The sequence below is a fragment of the Corylus avellana genome, chromosome 7 (genome assembly GCF_965113065.1).
Source record: "Corylus avellana chromosome 7, dhCorAvel1.hap1.2, whole genome shotgun sequence".
Lineage (NCBI taxonomy): Eukaryota > Viridiplantae > Streptophyta > Magnoliopsida > Fagales > Betulaceae > Corylus > Corylus avellana.
Genome location: NC_142496.1, coordinates 15,119,867 through 15,139,989, shown reverse-complemented (window position 1 = coordinate 15,139,989; position 20,123 = coordinate 15,119,867). Strand labels below are relative to the sequence as shown.

Genomic DNA, 20,123 nt, shown 5'->3' with positions numbered 1-20,123 from the left:
TACTTTCCATATTCATAAAGAAGACAGAGAACACAAATGTTATATATATGTAGACACACACACTAGGCTCAACAAATCTTTTGCCATTTTGTTGAGTCGGATGCATGTGGAGCATTTTTTGCTACAAAGCTAGACAAAATAGCTTTTTAGCTATCTTGTTGAGTCCAATGTGACTGCTCTTAAAGAGCTGAATTCCATACTTTTGGCCCATGCATAGTAGTTGCATTTTAGACTACTATGCATTTCAGATGCATCATTGAGCTCACCCCACAGAGAAGTTGTGACTTACTTTATCTGTGTTGTTGGATGTACCTCCGAGATTTAATCTTTAAGGTGAATATATACATAAAGTAGCAATGTCTTAGACGGGTTCATTGTTGTCTTTTTAAAAAAAGAAAAGTATTTGATAGATTGACTATATTTTTAAGAATTAAAATTTTCAACTTTGAAACTATAAATTTTTTTAAAATGTAAGAATTAAATTGAAATGCAGTACCCAATTTCGGGGATAGTGTAAAAGCATGGACAAACAAAACCATGTGGAGGTAAGAGAGTAATGCGACAATTTGCTCTTATACCCATCTAACAATGATGTAGCTCTTAAAATCACCATTGGGCTTGTGATTGATTATTATTAGATTTTGATCAAATGGTGATTTTAGGAGGCACATAATTTTTTGAAGGACACAAGAGAAACTTGTAGAATTACTCGAGGTAAGTAGGTTATGTAGGATAAGGATTCTCTACAATTTTGAAGAAAATGTAAATTTTTAAATTATGAGATGTAATTTTAAAATTACAATTAAATTAAAATTCAATAGTGATCAAACTCAAATTTAATAGTGATTTTAAAGGCCATATCAATTTTAAGAGATAAGAAAAAGATAGAAGTTGGTCCTAACAATTATATATATAGGTAATCGGTTATTAATTGTATTCGCATATTTGAGAAGCAGTTTTTAAGTCAAAAAGCGATTTTTGACAAAAGCTTTATTTTTAAACTTTTACAAAAACTGTGTTTTAGTAATTTTTGGACCCTTAAAAGTACATTCAATTTTTTACACGAGCGTGTCAGATTTGATTAGGTCCTAGGTTCCATCTCACAAGTAGGAGAAGGCAAAGGAGTTTAGTAAGGCGGCGAAGCACAAGGCGTTGAAAACGGCGTCGCTTCGTCCACATCGATCGTCACGGACACCACTGGCAACGAGCTCGACACCCCCAACGACCCTAACGCGCTCCTCTATTGGGAAATTATCTCAACAATAAATTTAAATGGTGCGTCAATCTTGGGCAAATAAGATAAATTTGATTTGGTGAAATTTAAATTTAGAAACTTGCTTAAATGGGCGTCAATCTTGGGCAGTTATGAGGAGTCGGATTTGGTCGAATTCAAATTGGAAAATTTGTTTATTTAAAGAGAATCACATGAGGAGAAAGGAAACTGAATCTTATTTGGAATTATTTCTATGTTGGGAGGCCTGGCTACCTCGAATCAACCATAAATATTTTCTATCATTAATGTTCATCTATTTAATATTCTTGTGTTAATGAGGCCTGGCCAAATATTTTAGCATTTATCTTCATATATCTATTGTAACCATTCAGTTCTATAATAAATATCTTCATTGTCTTTTCTAATTACAATATGCACTATTCTATATATTTTCCATTGTTTGTTACAATTCCAGCCATTAAAAATTAAAAAAAAAATAATAAAAAAAAAGAACAAAAAATATTCTAATATCCGACAAGTACACTTCAATACCCCATTCACGGTTTCATAGGGTTCTATACGAGTTGGCCACCATTAGCTTGTGAAAATTTGGTATTTTCTCTTGATATTTTGAGAACTATGTTGCAATTATGGACTTTTCCCCCCCTCCTATTCATGGATTATAATTTCCTTGAGGAAGTTTTCTACATGGTGTTTTTTTAATCAAATTGTGATTCTCTTTATGTGACTTAGAAATTTTAGTACCCGTGGTTTTTTTTTAAATAAAATTCCCTCCTATTGCTCCTTCAGTGTTACATTCAATACCCTTTTTATAGGCTATACAAAAACCACCCCTTTTTCCCTTTCAAGAAATGCAGACTATTTTCATAAAATAATATGCTATTTTTTACTTTACCATCAAAAAAATTCTCTACTAACTCTACCAACTGCTATATTATTTATTGTCATAATCCTTTACACACCTTATCGATATGGCCAATAAACTTTAGAGTTCTGATCCTATACAAAAATTTTGGCCATATTGTTTCTCATCTACCATCAACAAGTTTTAGAAGACGATTACCTATTCTTCTCAAATAAGCAAATACATCAAAGAGGGTTGAACGGATTCTTTCACTAATAATGAACAACGATATAATCAAATTTAAGTGAAAAATTAAAAGAGCAGCAATAGTCCTTCCTTGTATGGCCACACTTTGAATCGCTTCAACATCTTGGTATGCCTCCTAATCATACACATCAAACAATTAGAGATCAATGCCCACACAAATGTAATCTTTGCTATTTGATAATGCAGACATAATCTATTCATATGTACAATCTAATTAAAAAACACCAACCAGCACAATACTAAAATCTTAGTTCATCTCCAGTGTCATTATGCAAAAAATACATAAGCATTACAAATATGCATAGATTCTGCAAAAAGAAGGTCTGCAAAAACAAACCTAGAAATATTGCGTTTGAACAGCACATAAATCATTCGATGTATCCGTTGGATGAAACACAACGAATATCCAATGTTTTCACGATTTATAAACAACAATCAATCACAATTTTGTCACATAATTGAATTGAAACGAACATATATTACATTAAACGACGGATTTGTACGAACAAAACATAAAAATATAAAACTAATCAATGGCGAGGCTTCATCTTCAACCTTAGTTGAAGAATTAGCCTCTCATGACAAAAGAAATCATAAAGAAACTAAATTACTTCATTAAAATTAAAAACTTACAAAAGAATTCGAGTTCCAAGCTACAAAAAAACCCAGAAAACACGAAAAACGACCAAGAACGGCGCCCCCGGCGCGTCTCCGTACGTTTACAATGGAAAATAATGATATTTATAAGCTAATTTTAGGGTTTCAGTGCTGCCAGGTTGGCCGAGTGCGCTCGATCGCACTCGTGCAACATGTCTCCTATGGGCTGGGCGCAAGTGCGCTCGATCGCACTAAACGTGCGCTCGAGTGCACTTCCAGTCATAATTAGCCTACCCTTGTGAAATGTGAATTTGTAGATATTTGAGTTAGCTTTCCAATGACATCAAGATCGCTTCAATTGGAGCTATACAACTCAAGATATGGCCTTTTTAGTGGAAGTCGTCGGATGCGAATCATCACTCTATCCAAATTTGCTGCTAATGCTACCTGAAGTGTTTTAAGCCCCAGACTTAATGGAATGAGTTGCAAATTTCACCTTAAAGCCGCATTTTTCTCTTAACAACCCGCAAATCACTAAAACACCAAAACTAACCAAAAACATCAGAAATTAACATAACTAAGAGCTTAACAAACATAAGTTAAGGGGCTCAAATATACAATATTTGGCACTCATCAATTATGAGTTTAATGTCTAACGGGTTACCCTCTGTCAGTTTTATTAACATATTATTTGAGGATATTTTTCTAGAAACTCTTAGTTAAGATATATGTCTAACTGAGACTTATTTATTAACGATGATGTATGTAGATGAGTAACGAAATACATACGGAAGATACTATGGAAAACTAAAAATTGATCATAGGTCTCATATGGTGATCTAATTACTATTATGCAAATTGCCCTGCTATGCAAAAAGATTGTGTGCGCGCACACACATATGCACACTTGTTTGAGCCCAAACTTACATGAATTCATATGCCATAAGTTAAATCTAAATTGTACTAGTAGTATATCATTATGGTAAATGGCTTGTGTGAGATTTGGTACTCTGTTACTTGTTTTAGATTGAAGTGAATGGTGAAAATGTTGCTCCAGTGTATAAGTTCTTGAAGTTAGGCAAATGGGGATATTTCCAGTGAAAGCCAATTTTGTAGTTTGATGTTAATTTGATTTTTTTAGTTCAGTTGTACAGCAAGAGATCATATTTTCTTTCATCAAAGTGATGTAATTCTTTTTGACTTTGACATTATTGCAGCTTGACATCAAGAAGTTGTTGGGAGTGAAGGAATGAACGCTAAGGCTTTGGGCATTGGCATGGGAAGGGGCATCCTAAATTTGAAGCTTTTGATATGAAATCAGTACTTCTGGAGCTATTTCTATTAATATTCCTTAACAGGAGCATGTAATTCATTTAGTTTTAACTTTGGTTTAAATTTTGGTTTTGGTTTTAACATTGCTCTATGTGACGTTGTAACTTTGTAAGCTTTGCCCTTGATGGTTTGGTTATTGTTTTAGAGGATTTTGTTTAGGAAGTAAGTAAAGGAAAGATGATTAAAAAAAAAAAGTAAAGGAAAGACATGCCTTGGTAAGATTTTGCTATTTTTGTAATGCTATAAAATGTTAAAAACTAAAATTAATTTACATTCAGGTCAGGTCAGATCGCGTCGAGTCGTGTTGTGTCGACCCGACACGACACGTTTATATAAACGGGTTCGTGTTGTGTTACCGTTTATAGACCGTGTCGTGTTCGGGTTAGGGGGTTCGACACATTTAACTAAACGTGTTGTGTTCGGGTTGGGCTTAAAGACGTCGTGTCGTAATCGGGTGAGACACAAACCTGACATGCGAACTCGTTTTGCCAGCCCTAATTGAGAATCCCTAATATTATGCTCTTCTCAATTACTTTAGATAGGAAGCATGTGTTTCCCAACATAAGTTAATTTAATAGTTTAATTGCCAAAACTATATATTATTATTATTAATTTTATTAGTCTTTTTCTTAAAAAAAATAAAAAATAAAAATTATAAGACACTATTTGTTTCTACTTAAAATGTTTTTAGTGAAGTCATTCTTTTTTTTTTTTTTTAAATAATTTCAGCTAAAAACATTTTTTTGACATTTGGGCTCGTACAAAAATCAATGAAAGCGGGCAACTGAAAACGGCGAGCAAACTCTAGTGGTAGATTTTGGTGACTCTTGACAAAAACAAGTGAAAGATTCCAGCAACTTCCACGGTGGCAGATGAATTTCGACACTAGTAAAAAAATGTTATGTAAAAAAGTGTGTGCGCGAAAGAGAGAAATTTAAACTCGAAATTTTTTTTAATTTGACCAAAATTGGTAGTGAAAAAAAAAAAAAAAAAAGAGTAATTTTAAAATGCCTATTTTTGTCCTATTAAGAATGAAGTGGTTATTAAAATTATCATTGAGCTTGTGATCGATCATTATTAAATTTTGATCAAATGATAATTTTAATAACCACATCATTTTTATTATAATACAATTACCTCTTATAGAATTACTTAAAAAAAAAAAAAAAAAAAAAAAATTCCCTTTTTTAAAAAAAATATTTCAACGTCAAAACACCAACCTAAAATTTGTAGCCTCCGAGTGATCCAAATCGTCCACATGGCTTATGGCCTTACCACTTACCAGAAGGTCATCCTCCACTGCACATATGCCAATAGAATTGGATGCCAGAAGTGGGAAGAAAGATGAGATTTTGACTAGACTCGACTCTGCCTGCCCTATCATCATTCACTGCAACTGCAACTGCAACTGACTGGTGCGATTTACCATGTTCTCGCAGTGTTGCTGTTGGAGCTTTTCCACGTCTGCCTGTGCTTCTACTCATTCATGGGTATCCTCAGCAAAGCATCGCATTGTTAACAATTCTTTCCAAAAAGAACCCTTTCTTCTTCTTCGCATGAGAGTGAGACACCCCAAATCCTCTCCTTTTAGGATCACCTGTCTCGGAGCTGAACTGCTCGACCAGTTTTGGCAACTCGCCCACAACAAGGTCCAAAATCCTTAATTTCTCCCCGTTTTGTTCAATTTCCTGTTTGCTTGCTTACCCATTTCCAAATTCTTTAATTTTTTTTCTTCAACAGGTTTTACTTGCGGCTGGGGGATCTGCTGCAATTGGGCAGCTCTCTAAGCCCTTCACTTCTGTGCTTCTCTATGGCAAAGACTTGGATTTCAGGGCTACCATTCGGGCTGGAGGCTTCCCTTCTACCCACTCCTCTGTACTCTGGCCCCCTTCACCCTCTAATTATTATTATTATTATTATTATTATTATTATTATTATTATTATTATTTCTTTTTGTATGTACATATAACTTGATTTGTAATTTGATCAAGTTTTTTTACATCTTCTTATGGATAGGCAGTGGTGGCTACCGCGACAACCATTGGCTTGGAAAGGTAAGCAGCACTTACTTTTGTGTATCTCTGCATTATGTTTTATATTCTCGTATGAGAGTTAACTTTATAGTATTTAATTTGATCTGGGTATCAATCTTTTCTGTTTCCTCCTGTGTTGTTTGATCGCAGGGGTTTCTCAGATTCAATTTTTGGCCTAACAGTTGTTTATGCTGGCCTTGTTATGTATGATGCGCAGGTATACATGTGTTATAGAAGCTCATTTTTCACTGCATGTCATTTTTCAGATATTCTCTTTAAGCAATTAAAGACTGTTTTCTCCTGATTCAATGGGATGATCTTTGAAATGTAGCCTTAACTGCATTAAGAATATTATATGTAAGTTGGAGCTTGGATCTTAGGAAACAGGTTTCACATCTTACAATCTATGTCTAACAATTGAAGTTTTTCTGTTGGGAAAGAAGGTCTCAGTTGATTATGAAATATAAAACATATATGAATACAATTTAAAGAAGTAGTAATTTGGTCCCAAGTTTGTCTATATTGGAAATAGGTGCAAATTTTCTAGGTAGGCCTAGCTGAGCTGGAAATTTAGTTGTTGAAGTTCGTCTAGATTGACCAGATTGAAAACTTGTGGTGAGCTCATTCTTCACTCCAGTTCAACTGGCTCACCTGGACTTGGTTTATAAAGTAGTTTGGTTGACCTTGCAAGCCTGCGAGCCTGTTTTATCTTTTGGGGTAAAAGACAAAGACGCTTCTCCTTTTGCAAAATCAAAGACGTTGCTATTTGATTAGTTACCTTAGTCTTCCGCTACGTCAGAGAGTGTTTTCTTTTGTAAAAAAAAAAAAAAAAAGTGCATAAAACTTTCCGTGTTGTTATCAAAGTTCAATTTTGGGGAATGAAACATACTTCAAAGTGTATTTGCTGTGCAGAAACTCTTGGTAGATGTTTCTAATATTAGGTAGGGACCTGTCTTGGTAGACCTGGTTCATTTTGGCGGTTTCATAATTTTTACTGTGGCAGTGGGGGATGTTATTAAGTCTTCTCTCTCTCTCTCTCTCTCTCTCTCTCTCACACACACACACACACATACAACTCTACAGACATGAATTCTAGGATCAAACTATCATGGACTGCTTATCATTGTTCCCTGTATATGTTTGTTAGGCCTCTTATGAGCTGCTAGCTTTAATTAAAGTAAAGACAGTATTACGTAACCATAGATCTGCTTGAGTTTGGAGGTGGATATAGGCATCCATCATTTGGACTTGATATAGTGGGTTTATCATCAATGTTAATGCTTATACCAAGGGTCATTAAGATTGGAGTTGAAAAGGTAACAAGGACCTATTGGATTTGATCTCTTGTATGGTGATTGAAGTTTAAACTGAAACAACTAATTTTGATTCAATAGATAAGAACATCAGTTGGAATTCATAAATGGAAGTTGATGGCTGTAGTTGAAAATATGGGCTTGAAGTTGGTGTTGGTGTTTTTTAAACAGCACATACTCACTCATTGTTTTTTGTTTGTCGGATCGAGTGCTGAAAGAGAGGCTTTAGTTGATGGTTTGAAATTATGTTGTTACCTTTTTTCAAATTATGTAATATAATGGATGATGGATCCATTGGTCAGTCTTGCTTGTAATCTGGTTTTCAGTTTGGTTAACTCTGGCTCACAAATTTCAGCACTTAGTATTTTTGATAAGATGGGCCTCTTTTAACTTCATCTGTAATACTTCATATATTATGGAGAAGGAGAAGAGAGCCATTAATAGTATCCATGAACAGAAAATCCTTATAACAATATTAACGTAGTTCCACCAGTTCTGTGCCCCTCCCAGGAACATCTGGAGTAGACAAAAGCCTAACTGGGCATGTGAAGCTTCCAGAAAGTAATATGGTCATTAGTTAGTCTTTCCAATTAGAAATGTAATATACGTGGGAAATCTTCTTTCATGGGTTTCCATTTTAAATGTAGTCAAAAGTCTTAGCAAGTAAATTTGATTCAAGGGGTCAGACCTGCTAATGTCTCATAAACATTGAATTATTGATTGCTCTTCCCTTCATCTATAATGATCTTCTATTTATTGAATTGAGTTACCTCTCTAACCTTTACTAGTACTTGGCTGTCGATTCAATATCATTAGTATCTTAATTGGCGGCCATTACTAGTTCCAATTGGGAAACATGTTTGCTGATTGTCATAAACTATACTAGTACCGAACTCCAGGTTTGGATTGACTCAATCTACAGAATCATTGATCAGGAATACGTTCTCTTTCTTTCTCTCTGTCAGTAGCTTAGACGAACAGTTTTCTTGCTTGGTTAAATTATTTCAAAATCTAGCTTTACGAAATCCTGTTCCTTGAGTTTTTGGTACTATCAGTAGCTATCTTCACCAAAAAGCTGCTCCATCAGGAAAAACAACCTTTGTCATGAGACTAATACTTCATGCTATCTCAGCTGTAAACTTAAAATTGTTTGCTAGTGAAATATCTACTAACCACTCATGAAATCATAACATACGAATGTAATATATGAGGTATGTATGCATATGTCCTAAATGACAATGTAGCAAAGAGAATAAGATAGAGAACACGAGGGGTTCTCCATAAAACAGCCTCAGGCTTTGTCAGGGATGGACAATGTACCAAGGATGAAGGCCTTTTTGGTTATTATTCCTTTCTCGTTCTTCAATAACGTGAGTTGCTCTTCTTCACATTCATGGTGTTTTGGGTTCACTGAACATGCCCTTTTGGATCACTTGTTAAAATCTGTTTATCATCACTAACTTGAGACGCGATATGATCTGAAACTTCCATTTGAGTGTGAATTTTTACTTCTGCAGGGTGTGAGAAGAGAAGTGGGAAACCATGCAAAAGTGCTGAACAAATTGCTGGCCAAGATACACTTAAATTCAGTTCACAATAAGGATAGAGATGATTTGATTGATTCTCAACTGGGACCCTCATTGCCGATAAGTTTGGAGAGTCTTCAGCCCCTCTTGTCTGAGGAAGCAAATTCTTTCACATCAAAACCAATAAATTCTCCTATGTTACTCAGATCAGATGACAAAATGAGGCAAAATAATGAGACTCTGCTGTTTTCTGCCTTAGCAGCTGATGTCAAAGAAGGATCAGAAAGTAGTGATAATTCAATTCCATTGAAAGAATCAATAGGCCATACTGAGGTTGAAGTCATAGCAGGTGCTCTGCTTGGTTTCTTTGTTAGCTTGGCTGCATATACCATAACGTGATATTGTATAAAGTTGTGTATACTTTTTTATTATTTTTCTTACTATTTTGATTCTTAGGCATCTAGTGTTCAAAATTATTGCAACATCAATACCCTGCATTCCAATTGTTTGCTTTAGAGCAGAGGAGGTTCAGATTCAACCCAGCTCATCTCCTGCCACATGTTTATGCGAGCAGTGTCTGAGTTGGTCAATAAGAATCCCCTTCATTTTCAGAGTTTCCAGGCTTATGAAAGCACACCGACACGGCCATCCAACTTGCACTTGCCCTTTGGTTGAAGAGTTATTGGGAGACCGTTTGAGTTGTCTGGCTGCGGAATACAGTGAAAAAGAAATGTCACTAAAACCTGTAGTGTATAGCTGTTCTGCCGCAGACAGGTGTATTTTTCTGTACAAATGAAAATAGGGATAAGGATAAGGATATCAAATTGTCATATAAGATTTATTTGTCCAGAAAAATTTGAACAGCTACTTATTCGAACAAGTGAATCACTCTCCTACAATAATGGTTGTCAAAATTGAGGTGAATTTTAATCAATTCTATTTCATTTCTCGCAACTAACAGCTAGGTGGATTCGAGTAATTTTAGAAGGTCTATTTGTGTCCTATTAAAAATGATGTGGTTATTAAGATCACAATTTGATCAAAATTTAATAATGACTAATCACCAGCTTAATGGTGATTTTAATAAGCACATTATTGTTAGTAGGACACAAGTCACACAAGTAGATTAGATTGAATTACTCAGGTAGATTCCCATCTAAATAGGAGTAATTCTTTTTGGCCTACCAGCGTCCATCTAAGATTAATGTGGCGTGGCTATTTAAAAAATAAAAAATAAAAAAACTTACGGTGCTTATATTGTCATGCATTATTCAAAATTTTTAAATAATATAGTATCATTTATACGTTAAATGTAATTAATGGTCTCTTTTTTAGTATTGTTATTAAAAAAAAAAAATACCATAAAAGAAATTTCATAAATACCTAAAATTTGGATATGATAAGAGATATTTCATAAATGCGTGCAGAAAATAAAAAAATAAAAAAATAAAAGCTCACAAATTAATATTAGTCTTATCCTAGTCCAAAGGCTGCATGTGTACACGTAGCTAGTGAGTGAAAAATACAGCAAAGCACTTGTGAGAGAGTCTCTAGACTCTCTACTCCTCCTGGACGCCACGTTGAGAGTTAAAAGATAACGTGGATTCATGTACAAGGGACTCGTATAAGTCCATATATATATATATATATATATATAAGCTGAGGAAAATGGAGGCAGAGTTCGAGCGACAGAAATAGCAGCAGATTATACAAAGATTTTGATAACAAAAAAAAGTGATAATTAATAATGTCAGGGGCACAGGGAGCGCTGCCGAAGGAGTCGAAGACTGCAACAACGTACGAGTCAGTGCCAGGTGGAGAGAACAAGACCAAGATTGTCGTAGATTCGAAGGAGGATCAGGGTATGATTCAGATCGATAAGCTGCAGGACAAGGTCGAGGACGCCGCCGGAAAAGGCGGCCCCGCCTTCGGTGCCGGAAAAGATGAAAACAATAAGCAGGACCTCGGTGTTACTGGGACGGGCCCCGCCTAATAATATAATATATCTCTTATGTATCTTGTACAAATCTGCATGGAAATGCATGTGTTTAAAGCTGTTCCTTTGATGTTTGAATAAAAATCCGCTTCTCTATATATGTTTTTTTATTTTTTTTTCTTGAAAGCTATTAATTACAGGCACAGTGGATGGTAGTTTCCATCGGATTAAGATCCTACGATTTTTTAAAAAAAAAATTATATAGATTCTCAAATTATGTGATCTTAATAACTTTTTAAGTATCGATAACACTTAGAAAAATACCAAGTATTTAGTATATTTTCATCAATTCTAATTCTTGCTCGATCGTTGTAAAAAATCTTTGAGATGCGTCTCTACTTTATTGATTATCTTGATTACATGTCACTTAATTTTGAAATATGGCTTAAAATCAAAATCTACAATTTTTTTTTTTTTTTAAAAAAAAAAAATGGTAAAGTATCCTCATTCGTTTCAAACTTGCGTGCATGGGAAGTCTATTAAATTGACTTCGTATTTAAAAATGCTGAGTGTGGAATGGAATTTTTACGTATATATTTTTAGTTAACATGTATTTTTTATGTATATTTTGTAAAATGTACTTAAAATTATATATATGCATTTTATACACAGTTTAGTTTAATAAATGAATCAGAAAAAAAAAAAAATTATCTAATCTACTTTAAAGGAAAACTTTTTTTTTTTTTTTTCTAACCTAATTTAAAGGAAAACTTTGTCAGATAACTTTTTCTGATATATAACTCGATTGTGTTCATAAATGTTGGACCAAGGTTCGGCCCAGCAGAAGAATTGCCGAACCTAGACATCCTGCACTATAGAAGGCCTAAATCATTCGCAAGGCCCAAAACACGTACGGCCTAAGGTTTGCATGTTAGGCCTGCTGCTTTGGCGAGCCCTGAAGCCTTCGTCAAAAACCCAAATCTAGCTTCGCAATCGTACAAAAGGGTCATTGAGAAGGGTTCGCTCAACCTCGATAAAAGAGAAAGTAAGCGTCTAATTAGAATAAAAGAGCTGTCAAGTCAGGCGAATTCTGTCACGTCCTTGTCCCATCGAAACCCTACCGTACTCAGAAGGTATGCTGCTGTTGTACGAAAGTCATATGGACCTAACCCACTCTCCCAACTCCCGATCCCCAGATGACACGTGTCAAGCTCTAGTGCAGCAATGGTGCGAATCCCAAGAAAGAGAGGTATAAGAAGGAAAAATAAATTGTAAATGGGAAGAGAGACGAAAAATTGTAATTAGAGAATAAGAAAAAGGAAGTAAGAAAGAAGAAAAAAGATTTTTTTTTTTTTTCTTAAGTCGATTTGTTTGTGTAATTCTTTGGTGTAATTGAAGTGAGTGGCCGGCAAACTGTGTGAACAGTTTGGTGCCGTCTGTGGGAATCGATGTGGTGTAAAACCTAGTCCTTTCCCCTAAAATAAAATGCTTGCCACTGATGGTGAGAACGCCGGCACAAGAGGAAACCAATCGTTAGTTGACAGAGCTTCAACCCCGCTGCCAACGCACACGACAACTAATGCCTTCATGCTGGTCACACCTGCTAACCCATCAGGAAATGCCACTAGGTCCCAGATGAGGTCCAGAAGCCATAATGAAGCAGAATCGTCCAAGATGACTAACCCCCAGCTGATCTACCTAACCTCACAATTAGAGTAGGAGAGGAAGTACACTTGAAGCCTTACCATTCGGAACGAAGAGCTAGAGAGACAGGCCCATTGTCAAAGGCCTCCCCCTGAGCAACCAGGGGAAGGGCTGTGAAATAATTCGCCTCAGCCAAGGGTTAAGGGGCAAAAACATGAACATGATACCTACGAAGGAGGAGTGATACCCCATGACTATTATGTGAGGGATGAGTACTATTACGAAGAGACTCCTCAGAGGGAGTATTACCAAGAAAGCCCATATGGCTACACCCACTACGGACGTAGCCACCACTATGAAGATGGTGGATGTTATCATGATGAAGATGGTCACAGCTACGTGAGCCAATACGAAGGTGACTCGGAAAAGGGTATTACGAAAGAGATTACACGTACGCTTGACTATTATGGAGATGGATCCTACGGGGATGGAGGCTATGAAGAGCAGTTCAGAAGAGAACATGGTAGGCATGAACGGGACGTGCGTCGAGAGCGAGATCCTTGCGGGAAGCAACCTCATGGGGGGAACCATGAAGAACCACCAGGAGAGGATTTAGTGGCATTATACCAGGAGTTGAAAAGCGAGTATCGAAAAATGGCTCGCCAAGTGAAGGTAAATCATCGGTGGTATAAGATGTCCTCCAAAGCACGAACCTGCCATTCACCCAGCGAGTACTAAATTGCCCATTGCCTGATAAATTCAAAGTCCCCAAGGTTCCCTCGTACGATGGTACTACGGATCACATGGAACATCTTGAAACATTCCGCACCCATGTCGCTCTACGTGGGACCCCAGACTAGATTGCGTGCTATGCGTTTCCCCTCACTTTGAAGGGGGGACTGCTCATGGATGGTTCGTAACACTCCCCCGAACTCAATTGACAACTTTACGGATCTAGCAAAGATGTTCTTGGCTCAGTTTATGTCCACACGAAAGTGGAGGGTGCCCGTAACGTACTTGATGACCATCCAGCAGAAAGAAGCTGAGTCCTTAAAGGCTTATATAGATCGCTTCAACAAAGAGAAGCTGGAAGTGGAGGGTGCGCCTGGAGACTTAGTGTTAATGGCCCTCATGCATGGTGTCCACCCCTCAAGTCCCTTGACCACAAAGATAGTGCGACGACCGCCCGCCCGCCACCCTCCAAAAGTTTATGGATAAAGCAGCAGAATACATCAACAGGGAAGAGACTATTAAGGCCCTATTGGCAAGAAGGGAAACGTAGTTGGGGATCACGAAGAATGAAGCCTCGTTGGAGAACCCCAAGCAAAAAGGAGAAGAAGAAAGATAAAAAGAAAGACTCTGCCCAGAGAGAACTTAATTTCACCCATTTGAACACCAATCTGATAGAAATCTGGCACAAAATCTACGCCCTATCGGAGGTAAGGCAACCCCAACCAATGAGAACCCCTCCCCACAAGTGCAATATGAGCAAGTACTGTGAGTTCCACCAGGATCATGGCCATCACACCGAAGATTGCATCACGTTGCGCATGGAGATCAAAAAGCTCATCAAGAGTGGAAAGTTGGCCAGGTTCGTAGCATGACAAAGACATCAAGCCCTCTAGTACGCGAATGACTGTCCACGAGCTGAGGATAGGATCCCAAAAAAAACAAGAGGGGGATCAACGGCAAGAGTTACAGCGATACGAAGGTCGGAGACACGACCGAAGAGGCCACCGCCCAAACCCGCAGATAGAGGGCGTTATGGGGTGCAAGGCCAATTCCACGGATATGAAGGTCACGACTCATCGGAGGAAGATGAAAAGGTCCATGTGGACTACAGGGCCGACAAGCGCCAGGATAGAGCGCGTAGGGAAAGTTTGGAGAATTGAAGATCGAGGGGGCACAAGGCAATAGCAGAAATCGACACCATCTCAGGGGGTTCACTGGGGGAGGGGAATCCAACTCTTCTAGAAGAGTCCACACCAGAAGGCTGATATCAGGGGAGGTGCTGTCACTTGAACGAAGCCCCAAGGTCCAAAGGCAAGAGGCACTCCCCATATCTTTCACGGACAAAGACCTATGTGGAATCTCTTTTCCGCATGATGATGCACTGGTGGTGACCCTCCTTATCTCGAACTATAACATCCATAGAATATTGATAGATACAGGCAACTCGGCAAACATATTGTACATGGCCGCCTTCAAAAGGATGGGGATCGACAAAAATTGAGTGAACCTTGTAACGACTCCCCTAGTAGGTTTCAGTGGAGAAATGGTCAAACCAGTCGAGGTGATTTCTTTGACAGTTTCAGCCAGAGCCGAGCCTCGGCAAGTAACGGTAATGGTCGATTTCCTTGTGTTAGACAAACAGTCAGCCTACAACATCATATTGGGGCACCCAACGCTGAACTCTCTCAAAGCAGTAGTGTCCACAGTCCACTTAGCAATGAAGTTCCCAACAGAGCACAGTGTCGGAGTGGTAAGAGGGAACTAGGAGACATTGTAGATCTGCTACAATGCAACGCTAAAGGAACCACACATGAAAGAAGCCCTCTCCATCACAATGGAAGTCCGCGACGAGCGATCCTTGAAGCATGGTGAACCCATGGAAGAGTTGATTGAACTCCCAATGGACGGACCGGAGAGAACCCTGAAGATAGGCTCTCAGTTATCACAACCGGTCAAGGAGAACTTAATCCACTTCTTGAAAGATAATTTAGATGTTTTCGCTTGGATGCACAAAGACATGCTTGGGATCGACCCCTCAGTTATCACTCACTGGCTCAACTTAAGTCTAAACTCAAAACTAGTTATACACAAGAAGAGATACCTAAGAAGCCGAGCTGCCGCAAAAGAGGTGGACAAACTACTCAAAGAACAGTTTATTAGGGATGTCCAATATCCAACCTGGATATCCAATTTGTTCATGGTAAAAAGGCAAACGAAAAATGGATAATGTGCGTTGATTTTACTGATCAAAACAAGGCATGCCTGAAGGATAGCTTCCCCTCCCCGGGATAGACCTACTTGTTGACCCTACGGTGGGGTATGAATTTCTCAGTTTCATGAATACATTTTCAGGATAGAACCATATCCAGATGGACGGGTTGTATAAAGAAAAAAGGGCCTTCATGACCGACCACAGACTCTATTGCTACCGGGTAATGCCTTTTGGGTTGAAGAATGCAGAAGCGACATACCAAAGGTTAGTCAATTGCATGTTCAGAGAACAAAATTGGAAGGAATGTGGAAGTCAATGTTGATGACATGCTAGTCAAAAGCAAACAAGCCACCAGTGATGTAGTAGACCTGAAGCAGACCTTTCGAACCCTAAGGCGTTATTGCATGAGGCTCAACCCCACAACGTGCGCCTTTGGGGCATCCTCAGGCAAGTTTCTGAGGTTCACAGTGTCCCATAGGGGGACCAAGGCGAACCTTGAAAAAAATCCAAGCCATCATAGATATGCAACCTCCCCATAACACTAAGCAACTCCAACAGCTCACGGGAAGGGTCGCGGCCATGAACCGATTCATTTCGCGGGCCACAGACAAGTGCCTCCCCTTCTTCAAAATACTTCGCAAGGGCTTTCATTGGGGAAGGAGTGTTACAAGGCTTTCGAACAACTAAAAGAGTACATAGTCAACCCGCCCTTGCTTAGTCAAGCCCTGGTCAGGGAGGAGGCTGGAGTTCAGCGGCTAATTTATTACACAAGTAGAGCCCTCCATGGAGCAGAGGCCAAATATATGAAGATCAAATAGTTGGCATTTATATTGGTCACCTCAGCGAGAAAGCTTCGCCCCTAGTTCCAATCTCACACCATCCGCATCATCACAGGGAGAATGGTCAAATGGGCAGTGGAATTGGGAGAATTTGATTTGGAATACCTCCCCAGGACCGCCATTAAAGGGCAAGTGATGGTAGACTTCATTGCGGAGGAAACGAAGAAGCTCACGACAGATTCCTGGATCATTCACGTTGACGGGTCTATAAACAAGAAGAGTAGTGGAACATGAGTAATGGTCGGAGCCCCATCAGGCCAAGAACTCAGGTACGCAATTAAGATGGGTTTCAAAACAACCAATAATAAAGCAGAGTACGAGGCTGTATGGGCGGGCCTGGCGGTCGCCCTTGAACTAGGAGTGGGCGATGTCGAACTCAAAAGCATTTAGAAAAGGTCCAAAGTTCATTGCCAGATTTAGAACCTTCTCCATTAAGAGAATTCCCCGGTTGCAAAATGAGGCAACAGACTACCTGGATTGCTTGGGTTCGGCTTCAGACGAAGAACTAGATTCCTCCTCCCAACAGGTATGCTTCATTCCCAAATCCTTTATTAGCCCCATAATCAATGTGGCACAGGTGCGGGCTATCCCCTAATAGGCCAAAGACATATTTGAGTACTTGAAAGAAGGAAAACTCCCTGAAGATCGCAAAAAGGCCAACAGGCTCCGCATAAAGGCAAGGAAGTACACCATCTTCGGAGATGAGCTTTACCAAAGAGGACACACCCTACCCTTGCTTAAATGTATATCCAAGTATGAGGGTTCATACATTCTGAAAGAGATTCATGAAGGAATTTGTGGCGGTCACGGGGGAGGATGCATGCTCGCCCACAAAACAGTGTGAATGGGTTCTTACTTGTCCGAGAGTACACAGAAATGTGAGAAGTGTTAGAGGTTCGCCGCAGTTCTGGGGAACCCACCTGAAGAGCTATCGCCCATATCTTCCCCTTGGCCCTTCGCGCAATGGGGGTCCAACATTGAAGGTCCCCTTCCACCGGGGAAAGGAGGGGTGAAGTTTGTAGTGGTAGCGGTTGACTACTTCACGAAGTGGGCCGAAGCAGAGGCTTTGGCACGAATAACCACCTTTAAAATCAGGCAGTTCCTATGGAAGTCAGTAATCACGAGGTACGGGATCCTCCATGCCTGTGTCATAGACAACAAAAAGCAATTTGATTGCCAACCTTTCCAAAAATGGTGCACAAAGCTGAAGATTCAGAATTACTACTCGTCCGTTGAACACTTTCAGGCGAACGGCTTGGTGCAAGCACAAAAAATACTATCTTTTTGATAATTAAGAAGAAGCTGGAGGAGCGTAATTGGATCTGGGCCAAAGAGCTACTGGAAGAACTATGGGCATATTGGACTACGGAGCGGACCTCAACGAGGGACACCCCCTTTGGGTTAGCCTTTGGATGTGAAGTTGTGATCCTTGTTGAAATTGGTTCGACTACTTTCAAAGTGCAGAACTACAACCCAAAATGCAATGACGAAGGACTGATGTTATCATTGGATCTATTAGATGAGTATAGGGACACCGCGGACATGACAATGATCGCATACCAGCAAAGAATCTCCCAATACTTCAACAAACGGGTCTGCCCCCGAAAGTTTGCAATGGGAGACTAGGTACTGAGGAAGATCACCATCGCAACCAAGGACCTAATAGAGGGGAAGCTAGCACTGATGCAAACCTCAATCGACACGCTTTGAGACCCAACAAACAATATTGGAATACGGACCCAAGAAAGCTAAAATTCAGATTTTTGATAGAAAACCTTGACCCAACGTTTATAAATGAAACGCGAACCAAAGGTATAAAGTAATAACCATCGACCAAATGATTATAATTGAATCACGAATCGAAGGTATAAAGAAACAACCATCGACCCAACGTTTATAAATGAAACGCGAACCGAAGGTATATAAGTTTGAACGCCACAAGGAAGAATCCTTGATAAGTTCATAAGTTCTTTGAAGAACCAAAAGAAGACGCAAGCCTCACATTTTTTCTAATTTTCATTCATGATGTCCATTACAATGAGTGCATGCTATTTATAAAGCATGGCTGAAAATATGACTACCTACTTGCTATGGAAAGGAAATTAAATTGGTTCCAACATTGGAAAGTAAATAAAGTAAAAAAAGGACTAACTAATAAAAGCGTAAAATTAAGGTTGATTTGGTCTGAAATCAACAGCTCCTCCATGCCAAAAATAGACTGAGATTGGCAATTAAATCACGCCTAAGGAAGGTCTTGAAATAGGTAAGTCAATCAACCAATTAATCGGCATATAATTTGGCAAGTCAATCATCTAATTAATTGGTATGTAATTCGAAAGTCAATCAGCCATAATCAACCATTAATCCATGCCATTGCTAAGGAAATTATGCGTAATCAGCTCCATCAATAGCTTGGATCAAATTTATTACGCCTTCATCTCCCTTTGGGCCAAGCTTGGAATGCCCCATTTTCGAATCAACCCAAATCTCTTGAATCAGCCCATTAAGTGCTTCTTTGATCTTCTTGCATCTTGCTCTATTAATAGGCCCAACTGGAACATGCAATGGATCCTTTAATGGTGCTTGTTGATTCTCATCAAGCACCGAAAGGGGAAGGGCCATACGGGGTAGTTGGGAGGTATAACGCCAATGCATACCACCTAGAAACTGCTAAAGGGAAGAAGCTACTATTGTGCCAAATACCCACTGATAAGCGCCGAATGTTGTACATTCAAGCCCTTTAACTAGCATATGTTAATTCCTTAGCATTGTTATTTGTTTGATTTTGTGTTGTTTTATTGTTTTAAGGTTTTAAATAAAGATGCAATTAATTTCATTGATTTTGGGCTTAAAAACACACTTTGAGAAGACCTAGAAGATATGATTAAGATTAACCAATCATAATAGAGGACATATATGATGTGATTAAGTTTAATCAAATAGAGGAAATGATTAAATCGAAATTTCTCTAATTGGAGTCAAAATCAAATTTGATTCAAATTTGGATTCTGCACATGTCTCAGTATTTTGATCATAACTTTCGACTTAACTATCGGATTGAGGTGATACTACAAATCATTGTGAACTAAATTTTTTTAATTTGGAAGTTTGCTATGCCAAAATCGTCCCGCAATAAAAGAACGCAAATCTGGACAAATCCTATTATGATTTGTACTAGGATTGCTTCCTAATTTGACTAGGAGATTGAATTACGATTTTTTTGGATTTCCTAGGGATTCTAGAACTTGTTTGCTCCCTATAGGCCTTAATGTTAAGTGCTAAAATATTCATATTTTAAACCCTGAACTTACATGTATTAATCCTTTAGTTTGGTTAATTCATGCTATTTTACTTCATTTTTGTATTTTCTTTGTTTTATAGGTTTTTGGAAGCAAAGAAAGCGTTTCCGGAAAAGTTCAAAGCTTAAAGGGCAAATTGGGAAGACCTAAAAGATATGGTTAAGCTTAGCCAATCATGGTTAAGTTTATTCAAATAAAGGAAAGGAGTAAATCAGAATTTCTCAAATAAGAATCAAAATCGAATTGGAGGCAAAATTGGATTCTGCATACCTCTCGGTATTTTGACCATAACTTTCAGCTCAAATATCCAATTGA

At 38.4% G+C, this 20,123-nt stretch overlaps 3 protein-coding genes across 3 annotated transcripts; all 3 read left to right on the top strand.

The window, feature by feature from the left end:
- The first annotated feature begins 5,553 nt into the window (after nt 1-5,553).
- On the top strand, nt 5,554-9,757 carry LOC132184395 (Acid phosphatase/vanadium-dependent haloperoxidase-related protein). Its single transcript, XM_059598023.2, has 5 exons — nt 5,554-5,923; nt 6,015-6,149; nt 6,291-6,328; nt 6,458-6,524; nt 9,138-9,757. The coding sequence occupies exons 1-5, from the start codon at nt 5,702-5,704 to the stop codon at nt 9,543-9,545; spliced, it is 870 nt and encodes a 289-aa protein (XP_059454006.2). The 5' UTR covers nt 5,554-5,701; the 3' UTR covers nt 9,546-9,757.
- Nucleotides 9,758-10,804: 1,047 nt separating this feature from the next.
- On the top strand, nt 10,805-11,257 carry LOC132185880 (seed maturation protein). The gene has a single exon (XM_059599682.2). The coding sequence runs from the start codon at nt 10,894-10,896 to the stop codon at nt 11,137-11,139; it is 246 nt and encodes an 81-aa protein (XP_059455665.1). The 5' UTR covers nt 10,805-10,893; the 3' UTR covers nt 11,140-11,257.
- A 2,378-nt stretch (nt 11,258-13,635) lies between these two features.
- Nucleotides 13,636-14,330, top strand: LOC148584520 (uncharacterized). Its single transcript, XM_088518491.1, has 2 exons — nt 13,636-13,864; nt 13,966-14,330. The coding sequence occupies exons 1-2, from the start codon at nt 13,636-13,638 to the stop codon at nt 14,328-14,330; spliced, it is 594 nt and encodes a 197-aa protein (XP_088374617.1).
- The last annotated feature ends 5,793 nt before the right edge of the window (nt 14,331-20,123 follow it).